Source organism: Rhipicephalus microplus, chromosome 4 (assembly GCF_043290135.1).
Source record: "Rhipicephalus microplus isolate Deutch F79 chromosome 4, USDA_Rmic, whole genome shotgun sequence".
Lineage (NCBI taxonomy): Eukaryota > Metazoa > Arthropoda > Arachnida > Ixodida > Ixodidae > Rhipicephalus > Rhipicephalus microplus.
Window position 1 is genome coordinate 166,341,781 of NC_134703.1, and position 26,918 is coordinate 166,368,698.

The window sequence follows — 26,918 nt, forward strand, 5'->3', positions numbered from 1 at the left end:
CGTCCGCACGTAACTTCCGCCAGATGCATTAATGGCTGCGATGTGTGCCAACAGACAAAACTAAATTGCGAGATGCGACTCACATCCAACCGCGACGCAGCGGTTCGGGATACCGTTGCTTTTTTTTTTTCTTTGTTGCTTGACTGAGAACACAACATGAACCATTGAAAACCCAGCAGAAACTGAAATAGGCAGAGCATCTTTTGCGCGCGCACGCTTGTCCTTCGGTGGGGAGAATCGGGCGCCTTCTACTTTGACCGGAACTATTGCGTTTAGTTGCCGGGCACTCAAAGATCACTTCGCTCGCTGGACAGCCGTTGTTTGCGAAAAGAGTGCTGTTTTTAAAAACAGCGAACAACTAGGTCACTTGTTAGCTTGCACAGTACCTGTGATGACATTTCATGCCTCGTTTTTGTTTAAACGGTGTGTTAAGTGTCGAGCAGTAAATGTTGTTTGTTCAATGTCGTCCTGTGTATGTTGTTTTTGCGCGGGAGCAGCACGCTGCACGCTTCGATCTGCTTGCCGTTTTCAGCTTTACATTCCAAGTTGCTGCTATTCATTCATTGCTTTGCCCTTACAGTGAAACTGTGATTTTTTCTTCATTTCCGACAATCGTGTAGGAAATTAAGTAAGTCTGGCAGCCAACTCTTTTGAGTCCAATGTCGTAGAACTCCTACGAAATGCTTGTGTATGCAAATATGGCTGCTCCAGGGTGAAGTGCTATTTTCACACAGTCCCTACGCGTTGAAACCGCACCGATACTCACCGAGATAGCATGCGTGCTAGCGATAGCGACTGCCCTTGAATCCAAGTTCATCATAGCTACATGATCCCACTCCCTGCATTGTTTCATGCTCATTCAAGACAGGTGGTTTACTTTCTGTTTGAGGATTTGACGGCAGTTCTGATATGCGGAAGATGTTATTTTATTCACTTTCCAGGCGATAGGGATAGGCCGACTCGTTTTATCCTGCTTCAGCAGCGCTTGTGCACTTTTGCCGACTCGGAAAAATTACGATGCACAGGGGCATGTTTTCAATTTGTACTTGTAGAGAACATGGCCGCGACGACTAAGACCCGCCGAGAATGTCCTTATTATTGCTATGGCAATAATAACGCAGCTTTTATTACTGTAAGATGAGTGTTTTCTTTTAGCACTGTCTTCAGTCTCCCTTTTCACTAATTTTTGCATTTATTTTCCGAATTTTTTACCGACCTTTCATATAACGAAATTGTATTTATAACAATTTTTTCCTAGACTTTCGTAATTTCATTATGTGCAAGTTTAACTGTATGTGGTTATCGAATCCAATGCGAAATAATATTCAAAACTTTCGAATATTCACACACCCTACTTGGTTTTGAAGGCACGCACAGCCAGAACCATTTTCTGTAATTGCCACACGAGAAACTATAGCCTCTGCAAGGCGATCATCACAAGCGACTACTAGTTGAGGGCACATGGTTAACGCAGGAGTAGATGAAAGGCAATAACGACGTAAGAAGGAATAGAAGTAATTTAGCGTGCCTGGCATTCAGTTTTCAATTGGTCTCAAGCAAAGCTTTGACCCACGCTTCCTTGGCAGCCATCTGCGCCATCTCGTACGTTCACGTATGTCCCAGGAAGACATATGCGAATTCTTTCGTAAACGTATTTTGATAGTTGTTCTGATCATGCAATATTTTTGGAGATACCGTCAAATTCGCCCCCCTTCGAGACTCGCACCTTCTACCGGGAAGCCCTACCCTCACGTGTTTGGTCACTCCAAGCCATTATAAGACCACAACAGCGGTGTTTACGACCCCCTCCTGATCTCGAAGCCTCCCGAATTTAAAATCCCTGAACTTTGCAAATATGCATACGAATAAGGGACTTGAGAGAATATTTTGTGTGCGCCCAAATAATTTGCATCGTCAAGATTGTTACCAGTAGGTAACAATCATTGCCATTCATTCTGATGCTTATGGGTCACTTTCCTTCACTACAGTGTGTGCGACGAGTAATGTCCTGTGTGCAGCGATCGTCCCCTCCCTCCTGGCAGGGAGCAGTGCTTCGGGCGCATGCACAGGGGCCCGCCTTCATGCTCGCTGCCGCAATCACCGAGTAGCCGGCTACACATGAGGCACATGCACGGCTACCCTGCTCAGTCGTACGGGGTGGCTCCTCAACCTTCCACTTCTTCCAGCCTGGTGTCCGGCTTTGCCAGCTGCCGGTTTCACGGGAACGCCACTCCTGCAGAGCCACTGCACCAACACGTCCACTGCAATGTGGAAATTGGAGACTCCTGCGCATGTACCATGATGGGTTTGGGTGAACAAGGGTGTTGAGGCAGGGCACTCGTATCACGGCCCCTGGACTCCTCCTCATGCTGTCCGTACATGTGAACACTCCTGTGTAGTAAGACGTGCTTGTGGTGCATTGTTATAGTCAATTTTTTTTGTTGTTATGCTCCTTCAAATATAACCAGCTGTCTCTGCTTTTTTGCCCATTTTTGTGCTGGGAAGTTGCACTTTCAGATCTAATGCTGAGGTTAGGCGTTCTCGTGAAAATCGGTTGCAGGGCATCCTATAGCACTTTTAATGAATCTTGGGTGCAAAAGTTTTTTTTTATGCATGCATTGATTTTTCAGCTTTTTCCAACCTCTTTTGGGGGTAGCGTACATTAGCAGCCTGAGTAGAGACTGCATTTACCATAAACTTGTGGTATAAGGCAACTAACTCTTAAAATTTTAATTGCAAAAGTGACACCTTCTGTGCACCTCGTTTGTGTTCACAGTTGGTGAAGCCCGCCGGACCTTTTGATGCCAAGACTCTGCCTCCCTCTCCCTCACCCCATGTTTCTTTAAGCTAACAGAGAAACCTGAAAACTGAGTAACAGTTGCTAGTTACAGTACACAAGTTGTGTGTTTCTGCAGAAAGCAGTGAGATTGACAGGTGATCTCAGTCCATGTACTGCGTTTTAACAATGATCAAAAAAGTTTGGAGGAGAAATTAATGTCAAGGTAACTTATCACACCATTGGACAGCAGTTAATAATTATAATTCTTCACTTTTGCTTTTCTTGTGGAAGACTGGTGGCAAACGTATCGACTGCTGAGAGAAACTGCCACACTTGATGCCACAGCAGAAAGAGTGTGTATGTCTCGCATACACTGATGTCCACCTACTTCAGCACAAGCCTCGTTGAGATATAGGATAGTGTTCATTGAGCGCTCCATTTGCTCGCTAAGTACCTACATTGAAAGTTTGTCAGGGTTGAAACCAAAGCTTATGGTTTTTTCAGGGTACTGGACCACCCGGTGCTGAGCCTTGCAGAACCTATGCAAGCTGTATTAGTTATGGGGAGCCATACAACATGGTGCTGAGTCACACTCATGTTTACCCAGGTGAGTATATTTCAGAGCTAAAAAGCAGAGCAGGGCCTCTCAAGTACGCTTTTCACAAGGCCGAAACAGAAAAGTGCGGCAGCCAGAAAAAGTGTCACATGGACGTTATCCTAAAAACACTTACGAATGCCGTGTTTTCACAAAGCTATGCAACCCTCATTTCTAAGCAGCAGCCCTGTTTTCACAAGGAATACAGTTAACATTCGGTTTTCTGGACGCCAGAAGTTCCGGACATGCCTGATTCCCTGAACTTATCTCCAGCACCGTCAAGTTCTCCATAGAGTCAATGTATTGAAAAGTCCGACATTTCGAATACCTACAGCATTCGCCATCCGATTTTTCGGACTTTTTATTGCTAACCGCAGACTTGAAGTCACCATCAATGCTGCAATTTTGGTTTTCGAATTCTCGAACCCACCATTCTCTCATCGCTTGGGTACCGCGTCGCGGCTGCCATGCCCTCGAAACGGCAACTGACTCAATCCAGCACACGCCAATTCATTGCCCGCCGTAGCATAGTCATCAAACCTGTGGTCAATCCTCACTATTTGTTCACGTGTTGTTCTGTCATCTATGCAGCAGATTGTGTGCTGCTGCATGCCATCTTTAGCATTCATGTTTCCTCATCTTCTGCAGCCATAGAATTTCTAGCTGTGTGGTGCTCAATTTCGTTGAGTGAATTTGCCGAGGCCGCAGAGCGGGTGCGTGTATGACGAACTTCTGGCCACGGAGGTTATCTTCGATGATCTGCGCGCTGCCGGCGTGTTGATACCAACCGCAATAACCTTTGAGTGCTTTGCCGATGGTGACGAAAACCTCGAGCTGTAGTGCAGTTGATGGATGACGAAATCATTCATTGAGTCACAGAGGATTTCGACACCTCCGACAATATGATTGAAGAGGCAGTGCTTACACGACCAGTGAGCTCGGAGTGGATGCGAGCACTGATAAACACTGTTATCGGTGTACAGCGACATCATGGCCTTAACTGAAATTGAGTCAGACATCATTGTGGGCAATCGGAACGCTTTGCAAAAGAAGATAAGCAACTTTTGGTGCTTAAGTCATGCAACCTGGTAATGTGTGAGCGGCAGGTTCACCTAGATGTGAACAATGTCTCCGTATAGGCAGAGGAAAATGAAATTCGGCTGAACCCACAAAAAAGCACGTGTGTCTTGTTCTCCCGAAAGAGAGGTATGCACTCAGAACCCGACATTCAACTGAATGGTCAACATCTGCCTGTTAATGCGGAGCATAAATTCTTAGGTCTAATCTTGGACGAAAAGCTAACCTTCATACCGCACATCAAGTATTTAGAAACAAAATGTGTGAAAGCCGTGAATGTTCTAAAGGTGTTGTCACGTACTACGGGGGATAGTGACAGGAAATGTCTCATGAATTTGTATAGAAGCCTCATTTGCACCCACTTAGATTATGGGGCCGTTGTTTATTAGTCTGCGACTCAATGTGCTCTGATGATGCTGGACCCCATGCACCATTTGGGAACTCGCCTTTCTTTGGGTGCTTTTCGCACTGGCCCCATGGAAAGCCTGTATTTCACAATCAATGATCAGTCTTATTGTGACCTGTTCCATAGCCATCTTTCGTTGAGGCAGCCTTACTCGCTTCGTGTGAGAGGCCTCGCTGAGGATACAGATAGACCACATCTAGAACACTGTTTGATAGCTCTTGCTGCATATCTGCCGCCGTGGCAGTGGCAGCTTATAGACTGAGACATATCTTTTGTGGAAGTCGCAAAGCATGCACCTGTTGCACACATCCGCACATGCTTTCATGAAATCTTTCATAAATACAGTTGTTCCGAGTTCTACACCGATGCCTCAAAGACGAACACTTCTGTCTCATACGCTGCGGTCAGCCCATCCTTTTCAGATGCCGGTACCTTTCATCCTAACACAAGCATCTTTACTGCAGAAGCTTATGCGATACTTGCAGCCAATAAACACATTAAACAAATAAACCTACAAACTGCAGTAATATACACAGATTCCCTAAGTGTAATAAAAACCCCCAAAACGCTGAAAAAAAACACAAACATTCTGTCATTGTATCTCTCTACTCACTCCTATGCACAGTATACTCAGTCAAACAGCGTGTCGTAGTGTACTGGGCGTCATGACACCGCGAGGTAGAAGGAAACGAATTGGCAGACCACTTGGCTGAATCCGCCAAGCCAACCAATGCCAATAAAACAATGACGATCTCTGCCTTCGACCTGAAACCTCTCCCCAAACGAAACCTCAGGGCTTTTTGGCAGCACACATGGGATACACACACACGAAATAAACTGCATGTTACCAAGCCGCAACTCGGTCAGTGGCCGGCAGTATCTAAGTCACGCCGCACACAAGTTACACTAACAAGGCTAAGGATAGGACACACATACACAACACACTCCTACCTTTTGTCTGGTGATGATCCACCATTGTGTGAGAGATGTGGTGAAGCACAAACTGTGCTTCACATTTTAATTGAATGTAAGAAGTTAGACACGTTTAGAAAACAATTCTTCGCATTAGCCTACCAACTACAAATAAGACTCCACCCTGCAATGTTCATCAGTAGGGAACCACTTTTCAAACCCGAGTAACAGCTGTCATTTTTAAAGCAGCTGCAAGACTTTCAATTGATTTACCCAGGAAATTCGTAGCACGGCCTCTGAAGAGAGGTTGCTGCTACGGTTACTACAAAAAACATAGCACATGCCTCCCGACCCTTGTATACAAGGGCGTTCAAGAGGCATTTGTGCTAATACCACTTATCACCACAGTTTACCATCACGATCCTTCACGACCCATTCTCACTAGACACCTTTCACGTCACTGTCATACTTTTAATACTGCTATGTTTTACCCACCGCAGTGTGTGGAATTTTCAGGCCCTTATATACCCACAGCCACCTACCATAAACATTGTCCACATCCCTCGTCTCATGAAATGATGCTCTTTGGCCATCATGTGGCTCTTGCACCATAAAGCACCACTCATCATCATCCATTAAGCCAGTAAATGATGCTGGTTTCAGGTAGTGCCGATGCATGTTTGTATGTTTATGTTCTGAAAATGCATCAAATGTTCAAGAATGTGTTTGCTGCGTGGCATTAATTATCTGAGCCTGAAATTGCATCATCAATTTTTGTTGCAGTAGAATGGCTGGAAAAAAAGTTTGTTGAGGCAAGAATATTTGTGCGTTTTTTGTTGTTGTTGTAGGGGAAATTTTGTTGAAGCAGCATTCTTTGTAGCAGGGTTCGACTGTACATCTTGCAATACATTCAGGCGCTTGCAAATCTAGTTGGAGTGCTTACAGTATCTGTGTTCTCTCCCAACAGCATTGACAAGCATTCACGTCACCTACCTGGCTCCACCAATGCCTCCTCCTCCCCTGCCCCTGAATTCGAGCCCTGGCCTGAACATGGGGTTGGGACAGCCAAGCTCACCGTACCAGCCGTTCTTCATCGTGCCGTCTGCACACTTCGAGATTGCGCCTTTCTCGGCTATCGTATTTGTCCGCATGAACCCATCTCACACCAGGCTCTGGCATGTAAGGACACAGTGGTGCACCATCCAGTGTGTCACATCGACCAGTGAATACCTAAAAAAGTTTTTATGCTCATTTTATTCAGCAGAACCTCATTAATTTGAACTCAATTATTTTGAAATTTCACTTGATTCAAAAGATTTTCACGTTCCCGTATTTTGCAATGTAAGCTTGTCTGGATTATTTGAAGCGGTGGCCGGCACCAGTCCGGTTAATTTGAAAGCTTTGGATGCCATGTGCCAGTTCCAAATCCCGATTCCTCCACAAATCTGCGGAAACGACGACTCTTAATAGCCACAAGGCAATTCAACGTAGCAATTCTAATGAGTGGCAGCTAAAGCACTGCAGCCTCGCTACTTCCAGAGAGAGGGAAAAAAAGGCCTCGTGGTGAACCGAAACATGCGCCTGCAGCAAACGAGACATGCATCATTGCAATTCTGTGGTGATGCTTGGGCAGCAGATCGCATGTTTCTCGCAACGTCAGCGGGTCATAATTTACCCAGTCTTCTGGGATAGCAAAGAAATTAATGAAAGTAAGTTTGGCGGAAAACACTATGTATGCAAACCTCCAATTGCCGGTTGCTCCAGCAATTAGTGCCTTTGCAGTGCTGGCGGAGTCCTTGCCACCAACACCTACTTCGAAAACTAAACCTGGAAGTTTCGGAGAGAATTTTTCTCAGCCATAACAGATCATGAGTTTCGTCATACTGGCCATTATTAAATTCCTAATTATACTAGAAAGAATGTGCGAATGGTCGCATCATGACGTGCTGACGCAGCAAGGAGCAGGCAACATGCTGCCCGCGTGTTACTGTGTTGCAGTGAAGATGTCTTGTTTCTGCAGGCGCACATTTTAGTTGATTATGAATGCGTTTTTTTTTTTCGATGGCCGCAGCGAGGCCCATCGTTCCCCTGTGTTTCTGGCAACATTAGGGCCTGGTATTGGGGGACAACTAAGCCCTTGGAGTCGCAAGCTAGCCGGCACAGCAAATGACAAGCTCTGATTACTTCTAATACAGTCGAGCCCACATATAACGGCCCCACTTAAAACGAACTTTGGCTTAAAAGGAATAATATCCGCGTGACCGTGGAAATATACATTGGTTCTATGGCACAAAATCGCACTTACAATGAACATCTCCGAGCGCCGCTGATCGGTTACGGCGAACGAAGTCGGCGATCTGCCGACTTCCCGGGAAACCAAATGAAACACAGTTTTTAAAAAAAGTTGTGAGTGAAAACACAAAATTTTCTGCCCCAAGAATTTCCTGATGCATATGTTTCGAAGAGCAGGAAGGATAAGGGCGGTCTCAAGTTTATTTCAAGCGGCAGAGTGCTCTTCGCCGAGACCCGTGGCATAAGCTGCATGAGGCAATGGCTCCTAAGTTTCGTCGTTCTCGCAATCAGATTCCTCCGAGTCACTCTTGCCGCGTACTTAATTCACAATGCCCTAATACATGCTTCCACGGTGTCAGCATCATCATCGGCTGTAATTAAACCATCGCAACTGATGCCCCACCCGCTCTGCCAGGTCGGAGTCAACGACACGCTGCCAAAAATCGCCACCGGAGTGGTCCTGTTGGGCATCTTCAGGCGCGGCATCAGGCTCGACGTCAACGAAGTCGGCCTTGCGAGAACAGTTTCGTGCGCACGTAGCTGTCACCGCTGCCCTCGAAATATTCACCATCTCCACAGCTGAATACCGGCACGCCTAAAATGGCATAATGCGCACGCCTTGGGCGTGCGGATACGCCGCTCGTCCGCCATTATGCGGACGAGCGGCGTGAAAAAGCCATCTTGACGACACACGCACACACCGAGAGCGAGCAAGACGCGCATGCACAACACACGTGCTAGAATGAGTGGTACAGCTCTGGGCCTTTTTCTTGTCTAAAAACAACTTCTGAATTCGAGTCAGCGTGGCTGGCGTCGCAGAGCGTTGGAGATGGGCGAAGGAGTTGTGTCAAGAGAGAAGAGCCGATTGGCGAGAGAATGGCAAGGACTTTGATAGAGTGAAGAGAAGGGAGGATACGGCAAGAAGGAGACCTTGAAAACAAAAACACGCGGGAACGAGGCAGATCGGGCAGCTTGCTTGAAAGGTCAGCGAAACGCGCAACATGCCCGCAGACGTGCGCACAGGTCTATGGACGGCTGCCTGGATCGGCGCGTGCGGTGGTGTTCAAAGAATTGGTGGCTGTGGTCAAAGAATCGTGTTATTGCGCTGGGGTGTTTTCGTGGCCTCACCGACTTGGATATTTTGTGATTCGTTCCGTGCAAATTAACAGCCGTTTTTACGCTTAGCCGTTTTACGTTTTACGCTCAGGGTATGCTGAGCCGAGTGCGAAGTGAGCGAGATAAGGTTCTAAACATGAAAAGAATCGCGAATCGTCATAGTGGGTTGGGTACCGTACGCCTGTGCACTAGAACGATGTGACAAGACAAGATGCGGACGATATGATACAGACGATGTTGGCAAATGGTCTGGTCACTCCAGGCCAGCGATGTCGCGCCATTCCCCATAGTCATGTCCGGCGATTCTTTCTTTCATGATTCAAAAATAAACCAACAAGCAGTATTTTATTGCGTCTCTTGGTGCACAGAAGGTTCTTTTTAGTGCTGCTGGATAGATTACTAGTGATCAATTGCAGGTGGTTCGTCTGATAACATTGGGATCATTTTGAGAATGTCCTGCAGCGGTGCTTGTATTCTTGTGAATTTAACGAAATTGCTCATAAGCAGAGCACTGCTGTTTATAATATTGTCGTTTCAGATGTTATCATACATTGAGCTTTCACTCGGCGTAAAATTATTTGACTTCAGTGTCCCTTTAAGGGTCTCCCAGTTTTTTGCTAAGTTATTTTCGGCTGTCACTTAGTAAAGTTGCACATATAATTGCATTGAAATAGGCAAAAAAATTATTTTATATTAAAGTCAATTCTCACATCTGCTATTATTAAAATTTTAAGTATGTTTCAGGTACTCTACTGTGCTTGCACGCACGCATTAGGATTGTTGCCACTATGATAAAAAGGTCTAAATATAGTTAGGTTCAATAAAATTTTGAGTTAGCTATAGGTATGCTGACTTTGTAGCCATTTCATATCTTGTTGTCATTGTCAGTTAGATTGACATATGACAATTAATTTTTTCTTCTCTCTTAAACTCCATATTTTATGGTGTGTTTATATTGTCATAATTGATAGAAGACAGCTGCATTCAAAGAAATACAGACACAAACATTTGGTCTCATTTTTTCACTTGCAATAAATAGCTACTTTCCCACTTATCATGGCTAAAAGAAGCGAGACTTTGGTCTGGGCGAGCTGGTTCATAGCCGTAAAAAGGCACGGTACGACTGTGACTATGTACGAACACTCAACAGGGCTGGTCCAACAACGTGGTCGAAGAGCGGCGCTCGTCTATCTTGCCTACGTGTTGTTCTTCTATTGTCCTAGTCGCACTGTGACTTCCTATGGCTAGAAGAAGCCTTCTTTGCTCGAGCGTGTGATGATTTTATGGAGACGTTTCTATAGTGCCTAGCCACAGCTTCGATATGAGAGGGGAGTGTTGAGAGAAGCGGGTTGGTTTTGTAAACTCAGGCGACCATGTGAGTACGCAAAATAGCAATGCACGTGGCATCACCTGCACCTGAGCATCTTGTGACAACTGCGACATATAGAGCTCTGGGAGGATGCACATCAGCCAGTCCAAACTTGTGATATATTGGGATGTCGGTTGTCTACATTAAAATGGAGTTCATGTCGGTGGTGTGAGGTGCCCAGTTTTCTGCTCATTTGTGTAGCTTACACTTCAAAGTTGAGTTTGTCCTATGCTGTATCAGCCAGTAATATTTTTATTAGGTGTGGGTGTCCACACATAGAAATCTCACAAATTACCTGGCCTTCAAGGTTTTCTGTGTGTACTCCTTTCAAGCATAGTTTCTATGTTTTTGCATGGTCTTGTTAAAACTTCTCTGTTCGTTCTGTGTTCTTCCCTTCAGACTCAGCAGAGAATGCAAGAGATGCAGAGGCAGTGCATGTACCAGCACTCCCTGTACATGCAAAGGTGAGGGCCACATTTTTGCATATTAGCCTGCTTATGGGAACGATTCAAATTGAGATATGCGAGCACGTTATACTAGAAGGGCCATTGTCTTGTCTTCTGGCACATTTGGCTGGGCATCAGTGCTCTGACTCGATGCTCTGACTGCTCACTGCTTTGACTTAGATCAAGAGCATGCGCGCAACAATGCGGCGCATGCTCTTGATCTGAGCCAGATCATGGTCGTCCTAGTCTAATGTGCCGCAGCTGCTTGCACGTGCATTCGTAGGCTATTGCTGCGTCTTCTGTTGCAAACAAACGAAGTGCAAATCGTGTGATGAGATTTTCGTTGCCCTTCAAGATGGAGCGTGGTGCTCTGAAAGAACCGGTGGGCCAATCTCGAAGAGCTTCATATTGACGAGCTGAATGTGACATTAGTGCTCCAAAATGACCAGTAAAATGCACCACTAATTGTATTACTTGAGTTCACGTACTTTCTTGCATATAACCCGCCTCTCTAACTTTGAACTCCCCGAAAAAAGAAAGAAAAAAATCCTCACGTATAGCCCGCATGCTTATAGTCGCAACTGCACAGTCACAATCTCGTTTACAAAAGAAGTTTATTTGAAGCAATTGCCGCAATGTTGATGGCACCAATTCCGTTCCTTCAATCATCACCCGACTCGCCACTGTTTCTGCTGCCACCACGTCGGCCAGAATCGCCCCTGGCCTGGTCATGACACAGCCATACACAGCTCACATGAAACTCACGTGAGATGCTTATCTCGCAGGCCAACATTAGCGCTTCCATTTGCGCCATCTTCTTTGACACAGCATGGCCACGAATCCTCTGTTTTTCAATCAATTTGACTAACTGCGTCTCAAGAAGGGGGTACAGTCACCAGTCTTCGGTCCGCGAAATCCTCGCTTTATTTTTGCGTGTACTTTTGAGAGAGGCCTTTTTTTTTACACCAGTCACAAGTACAGGACTTGTTGACGTCGTGGCTCCTCGCAGCAGCTATGATCTCGAGATTTTTTTTCGCGCTGTGGCCCACTCATGGTGCCTCACCAGACAAGGCTGATCAACGTTGCAAATTGGTCAAACCTGACTTAGAAACAGACGTTGTCAAATCGCTGTTGTGGCGTTGTTGACCAAGTCAAACAAAGCACACAAAAAGTGAATCGACATGCTACAGATGGGATCTGATTATGGCCTGTGTTGGCTTTTATTGGCTTTGCACCAAACGATGCAGATGGAAACGCGGACTGCTCAGCAGGCCATGCATTGCCGTGAAGCTGACCTCTGCTTCCAGATAATTCAGAGATGACCCGCACCCTCACATATGCGAGAAAATATGGTTGTTGTGTTACAATGTTACTGCTTTGGATGTGAAGTATTACCTTCTTGCAGTTTCAGTTTGCGATTTTTTTATTCTCCATGATATTAAAATGTTCTCTGGGCCTCGGCATGCTGATCAGACAAATTAAGCTGAACACACATAAGAAAAATCTTGTTTTCTTAGTTCTAATTTTTTTAATGTTAAAGCTCACTATTCCGAATTTTCAACAGACCAGGAATTTGTTCTAGTAAAGTGGAGATTGAACTAAGGAAAAGAACCCTTTGAATATAGTGCTCTTATGGACAGGCACAGCCTGTGAAATCTTTGGAGATGGTGGGATGAAGCATTATCTCCAGCTGGCGCATTTTTGTTTTGGGTGGGGTGTGGGGGAGGGTTGGGGTTTTTGAAGTGAAGTTCCGAGCAGGCAGGCATGTGCACATGCAGTGAAAGTAGGGAGGTCTTGGAGAAGGCGCCTATCTATCGTTTACGGCCACAAAGGAGCTCGGCTCGTGTGAAAGAAAGTTGAAAGTCGCGTGGATACAGTTGAACATCTCTATAAGAGACACTGATGTAATAGACAAATGGGTAGGCAAGAACTGCTCCTTAGAGCATGCGCCCTGCAAAGCTCTCCAACGGTATAAGATTGTGAAGAGATGCAGAGCAACATGCAGCACTCGTCTTTCGACAATACAGTAGCTTCTCGATTAACAGAACTTTGTTAAAGGGAGATGCGATCTGGGGGAAAAAAATGTTGCATTGCTATGTAGCCCACGCAAATCAATTTTTTGCTGTATATATAGTCTTTTTAGGCTGATTTTCATTAGCTAATTAGACTTCTTTAGAAACTAGCGCAGTTTTTGTTTTATGCCATGACAATCTGCAAAGTATAGTTCATTTTGGACAAACCTTTTATTCCACTATAGGTTTTTGAGCCAATAATGACTCGTATTACTTTACGTTAACTGTAGAATGCAAATTTTATTTTTATTTACAAAATACTGCAGGCTCATTTAAGGGCCCCAGCAGAAGGAGCAAAATCATGACATCAAGTATCAAATAAGTATCAAGAAAGGACTTCGGCAATTTAATGAGCACGACAAATTGGAATGTGAGAATTCTTAGAATCCCAAGCTCATACTAATTGCTTACTGTAGGTTTGTAGTAATTATATAGGTGATATCAAGTATTAAAGGCGGTATTGCACCCTTCACATACAGTCCTAATAATTATGTGGGCGAAATTTCGTCCCGATTGGGCTATGAGAAGTTGCTTAGAACTGGATTCTAAGAAAAATGCATTTTGAAGATACAAGTGAAAGCTCATCTATGCAGAAAATATGTTTTTTAAGATGATTTCTGTCGTCACGAGAGTTTGGCAATCATGGTTATTTTGATCGTGTAGCTTTTGGGAACTCCTCTTGCAAAATTCAATGGCAAGCAGCCAGCTGACAATTTCCAGGGGACTCTAGACAATGAGCTCTTTTTATTTCTTCGTAGCCACCCTACACTCTTTGAGAGCAATTTTAACATACTTGAAGTTTAATTACAGTTCACAGTTTTTTTTATCATGAAATTATAACAACTAAGCTTCAGATAAAAGTTTGTAAATGTAATTTTGCAAAAAAAAACTTTAGTTTTTCAACTTGCATGTCCTCTTAAATGGAACAGCTGCTTGAATGGAACAGCTGCCTTAGCACGATTTACATACTTGGATTCTTTGCCCTTATTCATCCCCCAGTAAACGGAACTGCTGTTGAACAGAACACATTTTCCAGTCTCTTCAGGTTTTGTTTTACAAGAGTCAGCTGTATACCTTGACAAGTGTGTACTCTCTTTTTTTTTTTTTAAGCCAGGTCTGGGTTATACCAGTAGATTGGCTCTTTCACAGGGAAAAGCCTTGCATGTCGTAATCTTTGTGCTCTCACTTGCTCACGAATGATGTCGTTTTCTGTCCTTGCAGGCAGCAAGAGGCGTTGGCCCTGCAGCGCATGATGGAAGCCCAGCGAGCAGCTGCGGGGCTTGCAGCAGGTTCTGCTGTCGCCGTTGCCATAGCCGCAGCAGCTGCCGTCGTACCTCCTTCACCAACTGAGGGACTGCCTTTGCCAGTGGGACTGGATGGGGTCTTCGTGTGCGCAGAACAAAGGGCCTCCGGTGCCCTCTTGGCACAGGGCACGAGGGACGCAGCAGCAGCATTCCCAGCTGGCCTCGATGGCAGTGGCCGGGGAGTGGGATCCTCTTTGTCTGCGGAGAATGGTGGCGGATGCCAGGCAGATGCAGCGACCCCACCCCCGGGCCTTCAGGTGGCTAGAGAGGCGGTTGTGCTGGACCCCAACGTTCAGGCCGAAGTGGTCATCCCATCACCCACTGGGTGCGTTACAATTCGACTTTTCGGGAATGTGGTAGAACTACAGTATATTGCCGCGTATAAGTCTACTCCGAACATAACACAACCGCCCCAACTTTTGGCCTTGAAATCGGGAAAAAATCTGCAAGTAAATTAAAAAATTAAACGCATTGACAAAACAAAAAATTTATTGCCAGCAAACTACAACTTGAGCCTTCATGTAGGATTTGTGATCTCGCACTTCGCAAAAACTATGCTCACGCATTCCATGATGTGCCATCGGAACAAGCATGCTTTTGGGCCTGAAAAGACCACCTGGGTGGCACAGCCAGACGAGGCGTAACCATTTCAACACAATCTCTTCCTTGAAAAATGCCTTCTCGTTGACGCGAACATTGGCTTTAGGGGGGAATTTCTCTTTGCGCATCGTCTACTGCTTGAAAATGATAAAAGCTCGCAGCTTGTGGCCGTCGGCAGTGCAGCACAGCATTACCTTAAAACAATTGTGCTCATTGCCAGTAGTTGTCAGGTGCACTTGCCACTCACCTTTTGCTGACACGGTTCGTTTGCTTGGCATATCAAACCAGGCAGGTGCTTGATCGTCGTTGCCGATATGGCCGAGCGTGTAGGCGTGTTTTATCTTCTGTTCACGGACGAAGTTCAAGAAGGCTTCCTTCTTCGTCATATTCCTCCGGTGGCTTTCAACAAATAGTCGTGCACCGCATCAGGCTGAGCCCATGCCGATTCTGTAAATTAGTCACCCATTTCTTCGAAATTTTAAATTCACTGCAGGCGATTTTCAATCCATTTGCAACATGTCGAGCCTGCACCTGAATGTGCTTGTAAGACGCGCTCGGGCCTTTCTCCTGCTGTTCACCAACCCATTCGTCGACAGTTCTTGGATGGCAGGGTATTCACCTCCTTTCGGTCATTGGAACGATTTTCGCCATCCAGCGCACGCAAAAAGTTTGTCCCTTTTTTTAACGCCAACATCGCGCACATTTTCCCGGGACGCCAAATTCATGCTCCTCTGAAATATTGCTTGTCGATTCAGTGTGAAGGGTCGCCTTTCTCTAGAATATTGCATTGTAGCAACGTCAATGCATTGAAGCCATTTTGATGCGGGATAGAGCGAAGGGACCCAGAAAATGTAAGCACAGCGTGAACTTGCTGAGCCTGTGCAGAAATAATGCGCACCGCCCATAATGCTCTCCAGCGCAGGTTGCGAACCGATTCAAAGCCCATGCAAAAGCCGAAGCTCTTCGTCCGGCCTCCGAGAATTATGCGTGCAAGAGGATCTCTAGAGGCTGCTTTCGTCTCGTTGATCCACCAGAGCACTTAGTAATGTATTTAGAAACGGAGTAAAATATATTAATTTTAATCGCTCTTGCTACATTATAAATATAAAATAGGTGCATAGTAATAGTAACAACCTTGGTAAACGTTGATTGCCTTACGTTTCTTTTTTTACCCCCCCCCCTCTCGTCATGTAAAAATCCACGTATAAGCCTACACCCCTAAACTTGGGGCTTTAATTTTTTTTTTAATTGTCTTATATGCGGCATTATACGGTATGCATTATGGCTCGTTCAACTTGTCATGTTAGAAAGACTGCGTGCAAATGTGGACACCAGAGAAGTAAGTCAAGGACACCTCAGATGCACTATGTGCGCCGTCTTAATTTCTCTCGTTTCTGTGTCTGCCCAACCTTAAAGTATCCCTGCCACCAAATTTGGAGACTCTAGATGCTTGTGTTGTTTGACATTGCTGTATGTGAGGCCTCCTCTGACCGATTATTAGGAGGGAGCGTTGCCTAGAAGATATGTTAACTCGGTTTTAAAGTAAAGGTGCGTGTTTATTCGAGTAGCCTGATGCAGCCGACATTTCCTGCAGCTTAAGGTAGACAGGGGACACACTTGTGATGTTGCAGTGGTGAAGGAAGCATTGTTGGGGTCAGAGAACACTTACGGGCACGCACGATACGCCGACTGGCACTCCGGCAAGGAGTATTGTTCTCGCCCCTCTGGCTCTGTTGTCGGGCTGCTCTCAAGGTGGTTTAGGCTGCTTACGCCAGGGATGTCTTTTTTTTCTTTTTTTTTTCTGAGGGGGACCTGCTCAGAGCACCTACATCGTCCGTGAATGACCCCATTTGAAAAATTGTGTTTCAGCATAACAGAAGGTTCAGGGCACATAATCTCCACTGTGGGGCACTCAAGGTGCTGACTGCATCTGCAGACGGGGTCCCTGCTTTTCTCAAAGCTCACTCTGAAAAAAATAGAATGAAACAAAACGAATTACGTCTCTTGGAGATTGAAGCATGTGCCCATGCCCTGCTAGTCTCAAGACCTTTAGCCGTCTCATAACAGCAGGCATTCGTCTAGCCAGCCATGCTATGATGTTATGATTTCCAAGTAAATCGTCAAAAAAATTTTTTATTACAGAATATTTTTGTTCAGTGCTCTAATTGGTTAAGAACAATTGCTGCTTTATTTGTCCAGTTAGATTGGTCTGTTATGCCAACTACTAAATTGGAGCTTGCAGGTGGAAATGGAAAGGACAAGTGCGATATGTTCTGTTTAGCAGGAATTCAATGAAAAGTGAGAGATGAATAGTGGTGCAAAATTCAAGTACGAAACTAATCGTATTATATTATAGGTAGCTGTTCCACTTGAGCATTGACCCTGATATGGAAGCTTTCCATTCTCCGAGGGTTCAGCGGATATATGCCTGTGTTGATTCCCTGTTGTCGATCCCTTCCATATTTTAGTGCTTGGGAGGCAAGTGGGGGCCACGCCCACCTGCCTCACCACATTCACCAGCACCACTACCACCACCCATCAACGCCTCCGCAGTTGCACTCCTTCACGCCCTTGACGTTGGCCCTGCCCCGTAATGTGGTGAGTGATGATGCTTTGGCCGACTTGCTGCAACGTGCTGGGCATTGCCACATTCGTTGTGCAATTGTGTCTAAATCCACATGTGCAACAAGCTAGAAGCAAATGAAGTGTTACACTCAAAGCTCGTGCACTGACATCTCGGAAGCAACAGTCTTCGAGGTGACACCAGCAATCTGCCGTGACAGCTTAGTGGCTAAGCTGTTGCACTGCTAAGCTCAACAGTGCTGTCTGCAATGGCTGCATTTTTTTGAGGCAAAGGGTCTACACTGCTTTAGATTTTTTTTTATTTTTTTTATTTTTTGATCAATTTAAATGAAACTTAGTTTATCTATATTTCTGGGCTCATTTCTAGTATGCCGTAATTTATTTTTCTAGTGTAATGTGTAGTTCAAGACTAAAATACAAAGGATTTCTTGTGTGATTTTCGGAACAAGATCTTTCTTACAAATGAATTTTTAGAAGTTACAAATAAATTTGCTTATTGCTGTATTCAAGAATCGGAACTCATTTCGGTAAACTGTTCTTACTGTTCGGTGACTGTTCTGAACCCATTTGAATAAAAGTTATCGTAAGTTGAACGTTTGTGGGCGAGCCAATTTCAATTTGGGGTTTCACTCGTGAATGTTTATTATACCATAATTTTTGTTCGTTGCCATGTGTCTTGTTGCATTCTGTGTTTCGAAAAGACTAATGCTATCTGCCAACTCAGGGGGGGGGGGGGATGAACAAGCCGCCACCATTGTCAAGGTAGCAGGTATTGTGCGTGAAGAAGGCGATAGGATTCACAAACATTTGCTTTGCATTAGGAGTAGAAATGTTTTGATGTTGCCTGCCCATGTGTTATGTAGTCACGATAAGTTCGTTTCTTTCCCTTCTTCTTTTCCCGGGTGTCTCAGGGTTTGTTCTTTTTTGTGTGGTTGAACAGCCGAATCTCGATAATTCGAGCTCAAAAAGGCCCGAAAATTTGTTCAAATTAAAAGTTCAAATTGATGAAAGCTAAATGAACGGAGGGCTCACAATGCAGTGGCACGTGTGCATTGAGCTAACACATGAGGGGGAAGTTTCTGAAAACTTGCAAATCACAAATTACAGGACATCCGTCATTAATTGAAATAACCGGTGATGCGCGTCTGGAATCGTTTCCCTTGCAGCGAGTCAATTTCGCACACAGCATGCAAGGCATTTCTACTTCGGCTTCAGCATTCTTCTTTCAAGGGAAGTTGCGCACGGCAATGTCCAGGGCGACACTTTCTAAAGATGAGGATGACTGCGTCTCCACTACAACCCTCTTTGTCATAGCCGCAGCGTGGCCAGATGTGACGAGAAAGGAGGAGCGTCTCCACGTGGAGAATAGATCGGCATTTGAGAGATAACTAACACACTACGGCAGCTTGCTTTCTTTTCTCTCTCTCTCTTTTTCTTTCTCTCTTCGCGCACGTCGTTGGAAGGAGAAGGGGGACGCATGGCACAGGCGCGTCGCAGCTCTGCATTTGAGAGAAAGTAAACATTCCACTGCAGCCTTTTCTTTTCTTTTTTTCCTTCGCCCGCAGGGTTGAGGTGTCAGAGGTGCCGCCGCAAGATTGGGCGTGGTGCTGAGGGCATTTTTGAAGTGCAATTGTTCGAATTAACCGTCACAGATGTTTGCGCGTTCGAATTGCAGGGCATTTTCACCCATTGGAATACAAATTGCTTCGACGGGACCTCAGCGGGAGTTCAAATTAACAAAAAGTTCGAATTAAGCCTTTTCAAATTAATGAGAATCGACTGTAGTAAGATATTCAAAGATATATCTGCTTGTTTTCTATTATTGACACCCTCGCTACTTGTAATCACAAATGAGTTAACCTTGTAAGCACCTATCTTTACATTTCTGTATTTCATTCTTTGCTGTGCAAGTAGTGGACCTATTCAGAGAAACTGCAACATGCTAACTACTTACATTGCATGAAGCATTTTCTACCCAATACCATCTTCAACATTTTCTTCTCTCTCTCTCTCTCTCTTTTTTCGTTGATAGCCAGTATCTTAGCACTTGTATTTATTACTGGGTGTCTGGAGGCACAAATGTGAACTGCCAGATCAGTGGTGCCATTTGTTGGCAGAAACATCAGCCACATTGATGGAGGACTGTTACGATAGTTTTTTATCCACCTTACTGCTGGAGTAAATTTTCGATTGCACTAATATGAATGCGTTGCCTGTTTTTGTTTTTTTAGTTATAACTGCATGAGTGCTCATTCAGGATGAAAAGCCACACATACGAAGCTTTACATGTTACTACCAACCTCCGATAACCCAGTATTATGCAATAACCTATACAGTAAAACTGATAGTTGGGCTTGTCCATTTTTTTTTTTGGTCCATTTTTTGTGCAAGCTAAACAAAGTTAAATTAAAACCCATACAGCAAGCCTGCATATATATCGAACCCACATTTAACAAAATTGAATAGCTGTAAAAAGCCCTTGAATACCTATAGTTTTATGCATAAATTTTAATTTATTTCAGGCTATCTATATTGTATAGAACTTCATTGTAATGTTCTTTAGATTCAATATATCAGAGTTTGACAATACTAGAATACTGAACATGTCAAGTTTCCCTGTATGTGCATAAGTTATTAGAGAGCTGCCAACAGTCTCGGTTTTAATGGAGGCCCCTCTGTTCTAAGGTTGGTGAATCTGTTTTTTTTTCTTTCTGTGCGCAGCAGCAGAGGTTCCCGAACCTGTATGCCATTTCAGTGCTCTCCGATATTCCTCAGTATGTCTCACTGCCCCAATACATGCCCCTGCTGTCGAGGGATGTTCAGGTGAGTTTGGGCAGCATTTTCAATTTTGTGGCATTACGCACAAATGAAGCACCAGTGGAAGAGCCAGTGTTAACTTTTCAGCACATTACAATGTGTTTTTGTTCCCTTGTCATAGTAGTCTGGATAATAAGGAACTGATCTTTCCAGTTTTTTTAATCTGTTTCGGTTGTGGATGTGGAAGAGGTTGTCTGCAAGAAGTTAATAACTGATATGAAACAAGATTAGTGCAATGCACGATGGAGGAGACCTCTTTTTTTAAAAAAAAAAGACTTTTACAATTTGCAATGCTAGTTCTTTATTCAAATTGTTAGCTTATTTTGGCTTGCTCAATAATAATATAATACGTAATGCTTTTGGCGCAAGTGAACGATTAAGTTCGCTGCTGCAAAAAGTTTTGCACAGCTGAGCAGTCACTGAAGTTTGTGACGCACTTGTTCAGTTCTCCACACATAATGCTGCAAACTATAGGCTTGTGCGAATTGTTTTTTTTTTTTATTTTAGATTTGAATTGAATTTGAAATGAACAGTTATTTAGTTGTATAACTTGATATATCCCATGCAAGTGGAATTTATACGGTATATATCGCATATTGTACAGAAAAATGGGTATATTTGTCATAACCCCACTAACCTGCAGAACATTTTATTTTTTTTTAATTGAAACAAGCCATGTGCAAATCTTTGGTTCAAAGAAAGTGGAAGTAACTTTAAGTCGCAGCAGGATTTGTTAAATTCAATTGAATGGAAGTGATAACCGGTACATTTTGTTGGGTTTAAAATGTTCTGTTCCTTATCGAAACTTATCAGCTGGTATAACAAGCCTTTAAGCTTAATGAACGATGAATTTATGTGATTGTAAAACATCCACTTACCTAGAAAATCAGGCTTTGCGAATTTTTCCTGTATAGGTGTGTGCACGGTTTAGCAGAGAAATCGCCTTTGCTGGGGGTTGCATGCTTACTGTTGTTGTTCTTGGCCTGTTCGTCTATTTCAAATACATTGAAATTTATAAGAATTTAAATTCAACAAATCGAAGCGAATTCGAATGCTGTACTATTTGTTCAAAGTGCTCGAATATTCGTATAAGCCCGGTTGTCAATGTCAGTTGTGCTTCTTGGTCTTTCAGGAAACGGTGCGGTTGTTTGAGCACCGTCGCTTGGTCGTGAACCGCGGAGCTTCGCAAAACACCATTGAGCGAAACACGTTTCCCCACAAATACGAAAAGGTTGGTGTCTTTTTTTTTCTTTTTTTTTTTCTCTACCTTCTGTTGATTTCCATCACTTGTGCGAGAAAGTCCTTGTTCTTGGGTAGAGGGCGTCTACCCAAGAAACCGGGGCTGAAATGAAAAAAAAAGCGTGAACGTTTCTTCCAGAGCCAGGTGCAACGACAGTTACAACCATGAAGTTTTCTAAAATTAACTAGGGGGGACTCTGGCGCTGCGATCGTTCAGCGACACTAGGAATGATGGGTAGTACATGGATTTGCCTCGTCTTCGTGCTTGTAAGCGCCAAATCGCGCTTGTGTCTTCTTTTATTGCTGTGTTTCGGTTTTGTTTCGAAAGAAAGAACGAACCCTTTTGAACTTCGTGACCTTATTTGAAATGGTAAGCCTAAAAGAATAAAGTAGTGAAGCGCAACCACTGAACATTTGCTTATTTTTTTTTCGTGAAGAAACAGCTTCAAGCCACACAAACACGCATGGAGCCAGAAGTACGAAGATTAGACAAATCCGGGTACTACCCATCATTCCCATGCTCACTGAAGCGCTATGCGTTGCAGCTCCCATAGACACTGGCACCAGAGGTGTCTCCAGTGTATATTTAAGGAACTCTAAGGTTAAAATGACACACTGGCTACGATTAAAAGCAAATAAAACCACAACGTTTCAGCTCCTGTATGGGAGCCATGTTCACAAGAATAAAGCTCTCTAACAAGGGTCGAAATGACATGCTTTTGTTTTTTTGTAATCTTGGTCATTGTGTTTTAATTGTCTTCATGTCTGTTCCTGACCAGATGAGCTTCCATTCAACTATCGGTTTCAAAGCCAGGTGTCTAAGGTTAAAATGACACACTGGCTACGATTAAAAGCAAATAAAACCACAACGTTTCAGCTCCTGTATGGGAGCCATGTTCACAAGAATAAAGCTCTCTAACAAGGGTCGAAATGACATGCTTTTGTTTTTTTGTAATCTTGGTCATTGTGTTTTAATTGTCTTCATGTCTGTTCCTGACCAGATGAGCTTCCATTCAACTATCGGTTTCAAAGCCAGGTGTCTGAGGACTGCCATATTTTAGTCTTATGCAGTCGAATCTCATTAACTCGAACATGCTTAATTCAAGCTTCCGGTTAATTCAAACTCACGCTTTGGTCCCGTCAAAGCTATGTATATTTCAATGAGTCAAAATGCCCTGTAATTCGATCGCACAAGCACTTGCGACAGTTAATTCGAACATACCGAGCTCCGAAAATGCCCTCAGCACCATGCCCGATCCCGCGACAGCACCTCCGACACCTCAGCCCTGCGCACGAAAAAGGAAAAGAAGAAAAAGAAAGAAAAGGCTGCGGCGGAATGTTTGCTCTCTCTCAAATGCCGATCTGCGACGCGCCTGTTCCACACTTTTCCCTTTTTCGTTTCTGTCCCATAAAGACCCTCTTTTCAATCCTTTCAACGCGGCACACGAAAAGAGAGAGGGGAAAAAAAAAAGAAAGCCGTCATGGAGTGTTGGCTCTCTCTCAAATGCCGATCTGTGATGCGCCGGTGCCACGCTTCCCCCTTTCTCATCCCTGCCATGTAGAGACCCTTGTCCTTTCAACGCCGTGCACGAAGAGAGCAAAAAAAAAAAAGGAGAAGAAGAAGTTGTGGTAGAGTGTTGGTTCTCTCTAAAATGCCGATCTGCTTCTTTTCGCGTGGAGACACTCCTCCTTTCTCGTCATCCTGGCCATGCTCCGGCTGTGGCAGAGAGGGTAGCAGCGAAGACGCAGTCGTTGCTGTTGTCTTTAAAGACTGTTAGCACTGGACATTGCCGCGCTCAACTTCTCTTGCCAGGAGAATGCTGAAGCCGAAGTAGAAATGCTTTGCAAGCTGTGTGCGAAATTGATTGACTCGCGGAGAGGCCAACATATGCAGACGCGCATCACCGATTACCTCAATTAATGATCAATGTTCTATAATTTGTGAAAAAACGAGTCTTCTGAATCTTAATAGTATGTTATGTTGGGCAAGAGTCTTCTGAAATTTCCTCCTTGTGTGTTAGCTCAATGCACATGCGCCACTGCATGTTGAGCCCTCCGTTCATTTCATTAATTTGAACTTCTTTTAATACGAACAAATTTTCGGCCTTCTTCAAGTTCGAAGTATCGAGATTCAACTGTAATATCGGCACTAGCTCATGTTGGCTGTTAATGCCATTCAATGTAATTAGAAGTAACTAACAGTAGTGATAACTCATTTCTTTTGTATATACTGCTTAACTGATATAGCTTTCTTCTCTCATTTTTATAAATGTTTCTGCATTGACGTGTAGTTGTTTGGTGAGGTTATAATATAGTTCTGGTATGCCGAGGTTTGTGAACAAATCTGTAATATTCGTTTTAAAAAAATTTGTTGAGTTAACATTGTGGACACGAATAAAAAGTGCTCATTTATTCTGACAGCTTGTTACTTTGAACTTTGTTAATATTGCCACCTACTTCTAGTAGTGGGTCGTTTGCCAAGGTGAAGGCTCACACCACAGAGAAGAAAGAAGTGATCGTGGCGCCCGCTCTGGCAAACAAGCCCAACCGACGCGCTTGGTTAGAGCCCTGTTGCTCTGACGTCAATAAACCTTGTCGACACCCCCCGGAGTGACGTGACAATTGGTGGAGGTGCGGGGTAGGCCCGTCACGAATGTTTCAGACCCCTCCTGGAAGCGGCACCACAAGCCCAGTGCGAGTCAACACTCTAGTTCATCGGACAAGCCGCAGGATCCGGGGATTGCCACCCGAAGCTGACCCTACAGTTCACACAAGTATGATGAGCACGTCCGTTCAAACCACTTTAACAGGTACAGAAAACCCTCCGGTGACTCGGTACACCCTCGAAAGTCCACAGGTTCCGACACCGTTTCATGGCACCGAGCTCGAAGATGTCGAGGACTGGTTGGTCGACTTCGAGCGCGTGGCTGCTTTGAACGACTGGATTGACGCGGGCAAACTATGGCGTGCGTACTTCTTTTTGGAGGATAGAGCACGTACCTGGTACATAAATCACGAGGAACAGATGACATCGTGGTCCGAATTCTGCCGCCGGCTGTGTTGGATACTTACAGAAGTGCTGATCGCCACGAACGAGCAGAGCGAGCGATCCAAGCCCGAATCCAGATGCCCAATGAAACTGTCATGACCTACGTGGAAGATATGACGCGCCTGTTCCGACGGGCTGATCAGAGTATGACAGAAGAAAAGAAGGTGCGTCACCTGATGCGGGGAGTTAAAGAGCAGCTTTTCGCTGGCCTTGTACGGAGCCCTCCGAACACGGTCGCCGAGTTTTTGTCCGAAGCCGTCATGATGGAAAAGATGCTTCAGCATCGATCTACCCTGTATGAGGGGCAAGTGAACACGTCCACTGCTCAAGTTCTCACGACTATTGGGAGCAACACCGAGTGTCTGCGCGATCTTATCCGCTCCATTATACGCGAGGAGCTGCAAAAGGCTGCCACACCACCACTACCTACGGTGAGTTCCATTGCAAGCATCGTCAAGGACGATCTGCATCACTCCCTTCGTGACCCTGTGAGTCGGAATAACGCCACACCCGCCCTGGCTGACTACCTGCGGAAGCCTTGAAGCACCCAGCTTCCTCTTCCCCGCTGTTTGTTCAGGCACCTCCTACGGTTTCACTTCAGTCGGCATAGCCTCTACGGTACTACGAGAACACACGCACGCCCCCACCCCTCGTTTACGGCAGCCCTGTGCATCTTGCGGAAAAACCAGCACACTACCTTGACGACAGACGTGCTTCGCCTCGGAAATCTGATGTTTGGCACACTCCTGATCGCCGACCTTTGTGCTTCCACTGTGGTGAAGCGGACCATTTGTACCGCCAGTGTCCATACCGGCGCCTCGGGCTGCGCGGCTTTTCAGTGTATTCAGCGCCTCCTCGGTATGGCCAGCGACCCTGGGACATTGAGAACTACCTGGCTCAACAGCGCATGCCACCGCCTTCTGGACGGCAGTCGCGCTCACCGTCGCCGAGGCGCTTTTCATCTTCGCCACAGCGCCATGCTGGCGCACGGTCCTCCAGTCCCCGCCGGGAAAACTAACGCAAGCGACCCTTGGAGGCGAGGTCGCTGGCAGTCGACGTGCTGAAGCCCTTCGATCGACGCTAACAGTAAAGAGTGTAGATTCGACTGAGCGATATGTGCGGCTTTCTCTGGATATACTGGTGCTGATAGACGGCTATGCAGTAGGTGCTTTAGTTGATACCGGGGCTGACTATTCGATACTAAGCGGGAAAATGACCAGACTACTAAAGAAGGTAGTCACGCCCTGGCATGGCTCCGTGATTCGAACGGCAGGTGGCCACACCGTCTCTCCGCTTGGAACCTGCACGAGTAGAGTTCGGGTCTGCGGTTATACTTTTGTAGAAAGTTTCCCTGTTCTCCATGAATGTTCACGCGACGTTATTCTTGGTGTTGACTTCCTGCAGGAGTACGGAGCTGTCATTGATCTTCAAGAGAATCGCATCACCTTCTCAGCCGACCGAGCAATCGACAAGCAGGACGACCAACAACGTACCGACGTTCTTCGTGTTTCTGCTGAAAGTATAACGCTTCCTCCAAGAGCCAGTGTTATTGTCGATGTCACATGCTGAGGATTGCGAAATGGTGAAGCGATTGCAGAAAGTAATTTTGAACACCTGCTGACTCAAGGTGTTTGTGTGGCTAGGAGTATCATACAGCTACGTGATGGCCAATCTCAACTGTTCGTTACAAATTTCAGCAACGAACACCGACACCTTTTTTGTAGCACTCGTTAGCATTTGCAGATGAATTAGGAACCGTTCCCATCTGCTTCTCATCGGACGCAGTGGAGGCCAACAATACGCCTCTAAACAATATCGATATTAATTCTAACCTCACATCAGAAAACCAGACAGCACTGCGAAAACTCTTGCTTGAATTCAAGTCATGCTTCGCTGCTTCCTCTAAGGTGCACCAGACTTCGATCACTAGGCACAGAATCATCACTTACGACGATGCCCGCCCAGTACACCAACAGCCTTACCGTGTGTCAGCGAAGGAACGAGAAGCCATTCGTACGCAAGTTCGAGAAATACTTGACGACGGCATCGTCGAGCCTTCCAACAGTGCGTGGTCCTCCCCAGTCGTCCTAGTCAAGAAGAAAGACGGAACACTACGTTTTTGCGTTGATTATCGGAAGCTGAACAGCGTGACTAAAAAGGACGTGTACCCGCTGCCACACATCGATGACTCGTTAGACAGATTACGCCGCGCCCACTATTTTTCCTCTTTGGATTTAAAAAGCGAGTACTGGCAGATTGAGG

At 45.1% G+C, this 26,918-nt stretch overlaps 3 protein-coding genes and 1 long non-coding RNA gene across 11 annotated transcripts in view; 3 read left to right on the top strand and 1 right to left on the bottom strand.

Moving 5' to 3' along the window:
- LOC142813820 (uncharacterized) overlaps window positions 1–3,386 on the top strand; it is a 30,101-nt gene extending 26,715 nt beyond the window's left edge. The window contains exons 5-6 of one of the 2 annotated variants that reach the window (XR_012894689.1): window positions 2,019–2,398; window positions 3,284–3,386. Coding sequence is in view for 1 of the 2 variants with exons in the window: in XM_075891732.1 (XP_075747847.1) it covers window positions 2,019–2,328 (310 nt within the window). In the remaining variant the exon portion in view is untranslated. Of the gene's footprint in view, window positions 1–2,018; window positions 3,008–3,283 lie in introns of those variants that run through there. The other variant, XM_075891732.1, reaches the window with a different exon arrangement.
- LOC119172939 (uncharacterized) overlaps window positions 1–26,918 on the top strand; it is a 1,216,589-nt gene that overhangs the window by 1,163,569 nt on the left and 26,102 nt on the right. For 6 of the 7 annotated variants that reach the window (XM_075891711.1, XM_075891710.1, XM_075891713.1 and 3 more), the window contains 2 exons: window positions 20,273–20,374; window positions 21,501–21,599. In XM_075891711.1, coding sequence (XP_075747826.1) covers window positions 20,273–20,374; window positions 21,501–21,599 — 201 coding nt within the window. The remainder of the gene's footprint in view (window positions 1–20,272; window positions 20,375–21,500; window positions 21,600–26,918) is intronic. The other variant, XM_075891712.1, reaches the window with a different exon arrangement.
- On the top strand, window positions 3,248–8,677 carry LOC142813827 (uncharacterized). The gene is made up of 2 exons (XM_075891763.1): window positions 3,248–3,386; window positions 6,737–8,677. The coding sequence occupies exons 1-2, from the start codon at window positions 3,356–3,358 to the stop codon at window positions 7,042–7,044; spliced, it is 339 nt and encodes a 112-aa protein (XP_075747878.1). The 5' UTR covers window positions 3,248–3,355; the 3' UTR covers window positions 7,045–8,677.
- The window catches only part of LOC142813828 (uncharacterized), a 32,455-nt gene continuing 27,129 nt past the window's right edge, over window positions 21,593–26,918 (bottom strand). The window contains exon 5 of the long non-coding RNA XR_012894690.1: window positions 21,593–22,893. This is a non-coding gene — a long non-coding RNA (uncharacterized LOC142813828). The remainder of the gene's footprint in view (window positions 22,894–26,918) is intronic.

What these genes read in the sequence shown, in the direction of transcription:
- LOC142813827 (XM_075891763.1), top strand. Translation starts at nt 3,356, where the DNA reads ATGGTGCTGAGTCACACTCATGTTTACCCAG. An exon ending in TCACACTCATGTTTACCCAG is followed by an intron (nt 3,387 to 6,736) that starts GTGAGTATATTT and finishes CTCTCCCAACAG; the next exon opens with CATTGACAAGCATTCACGTC.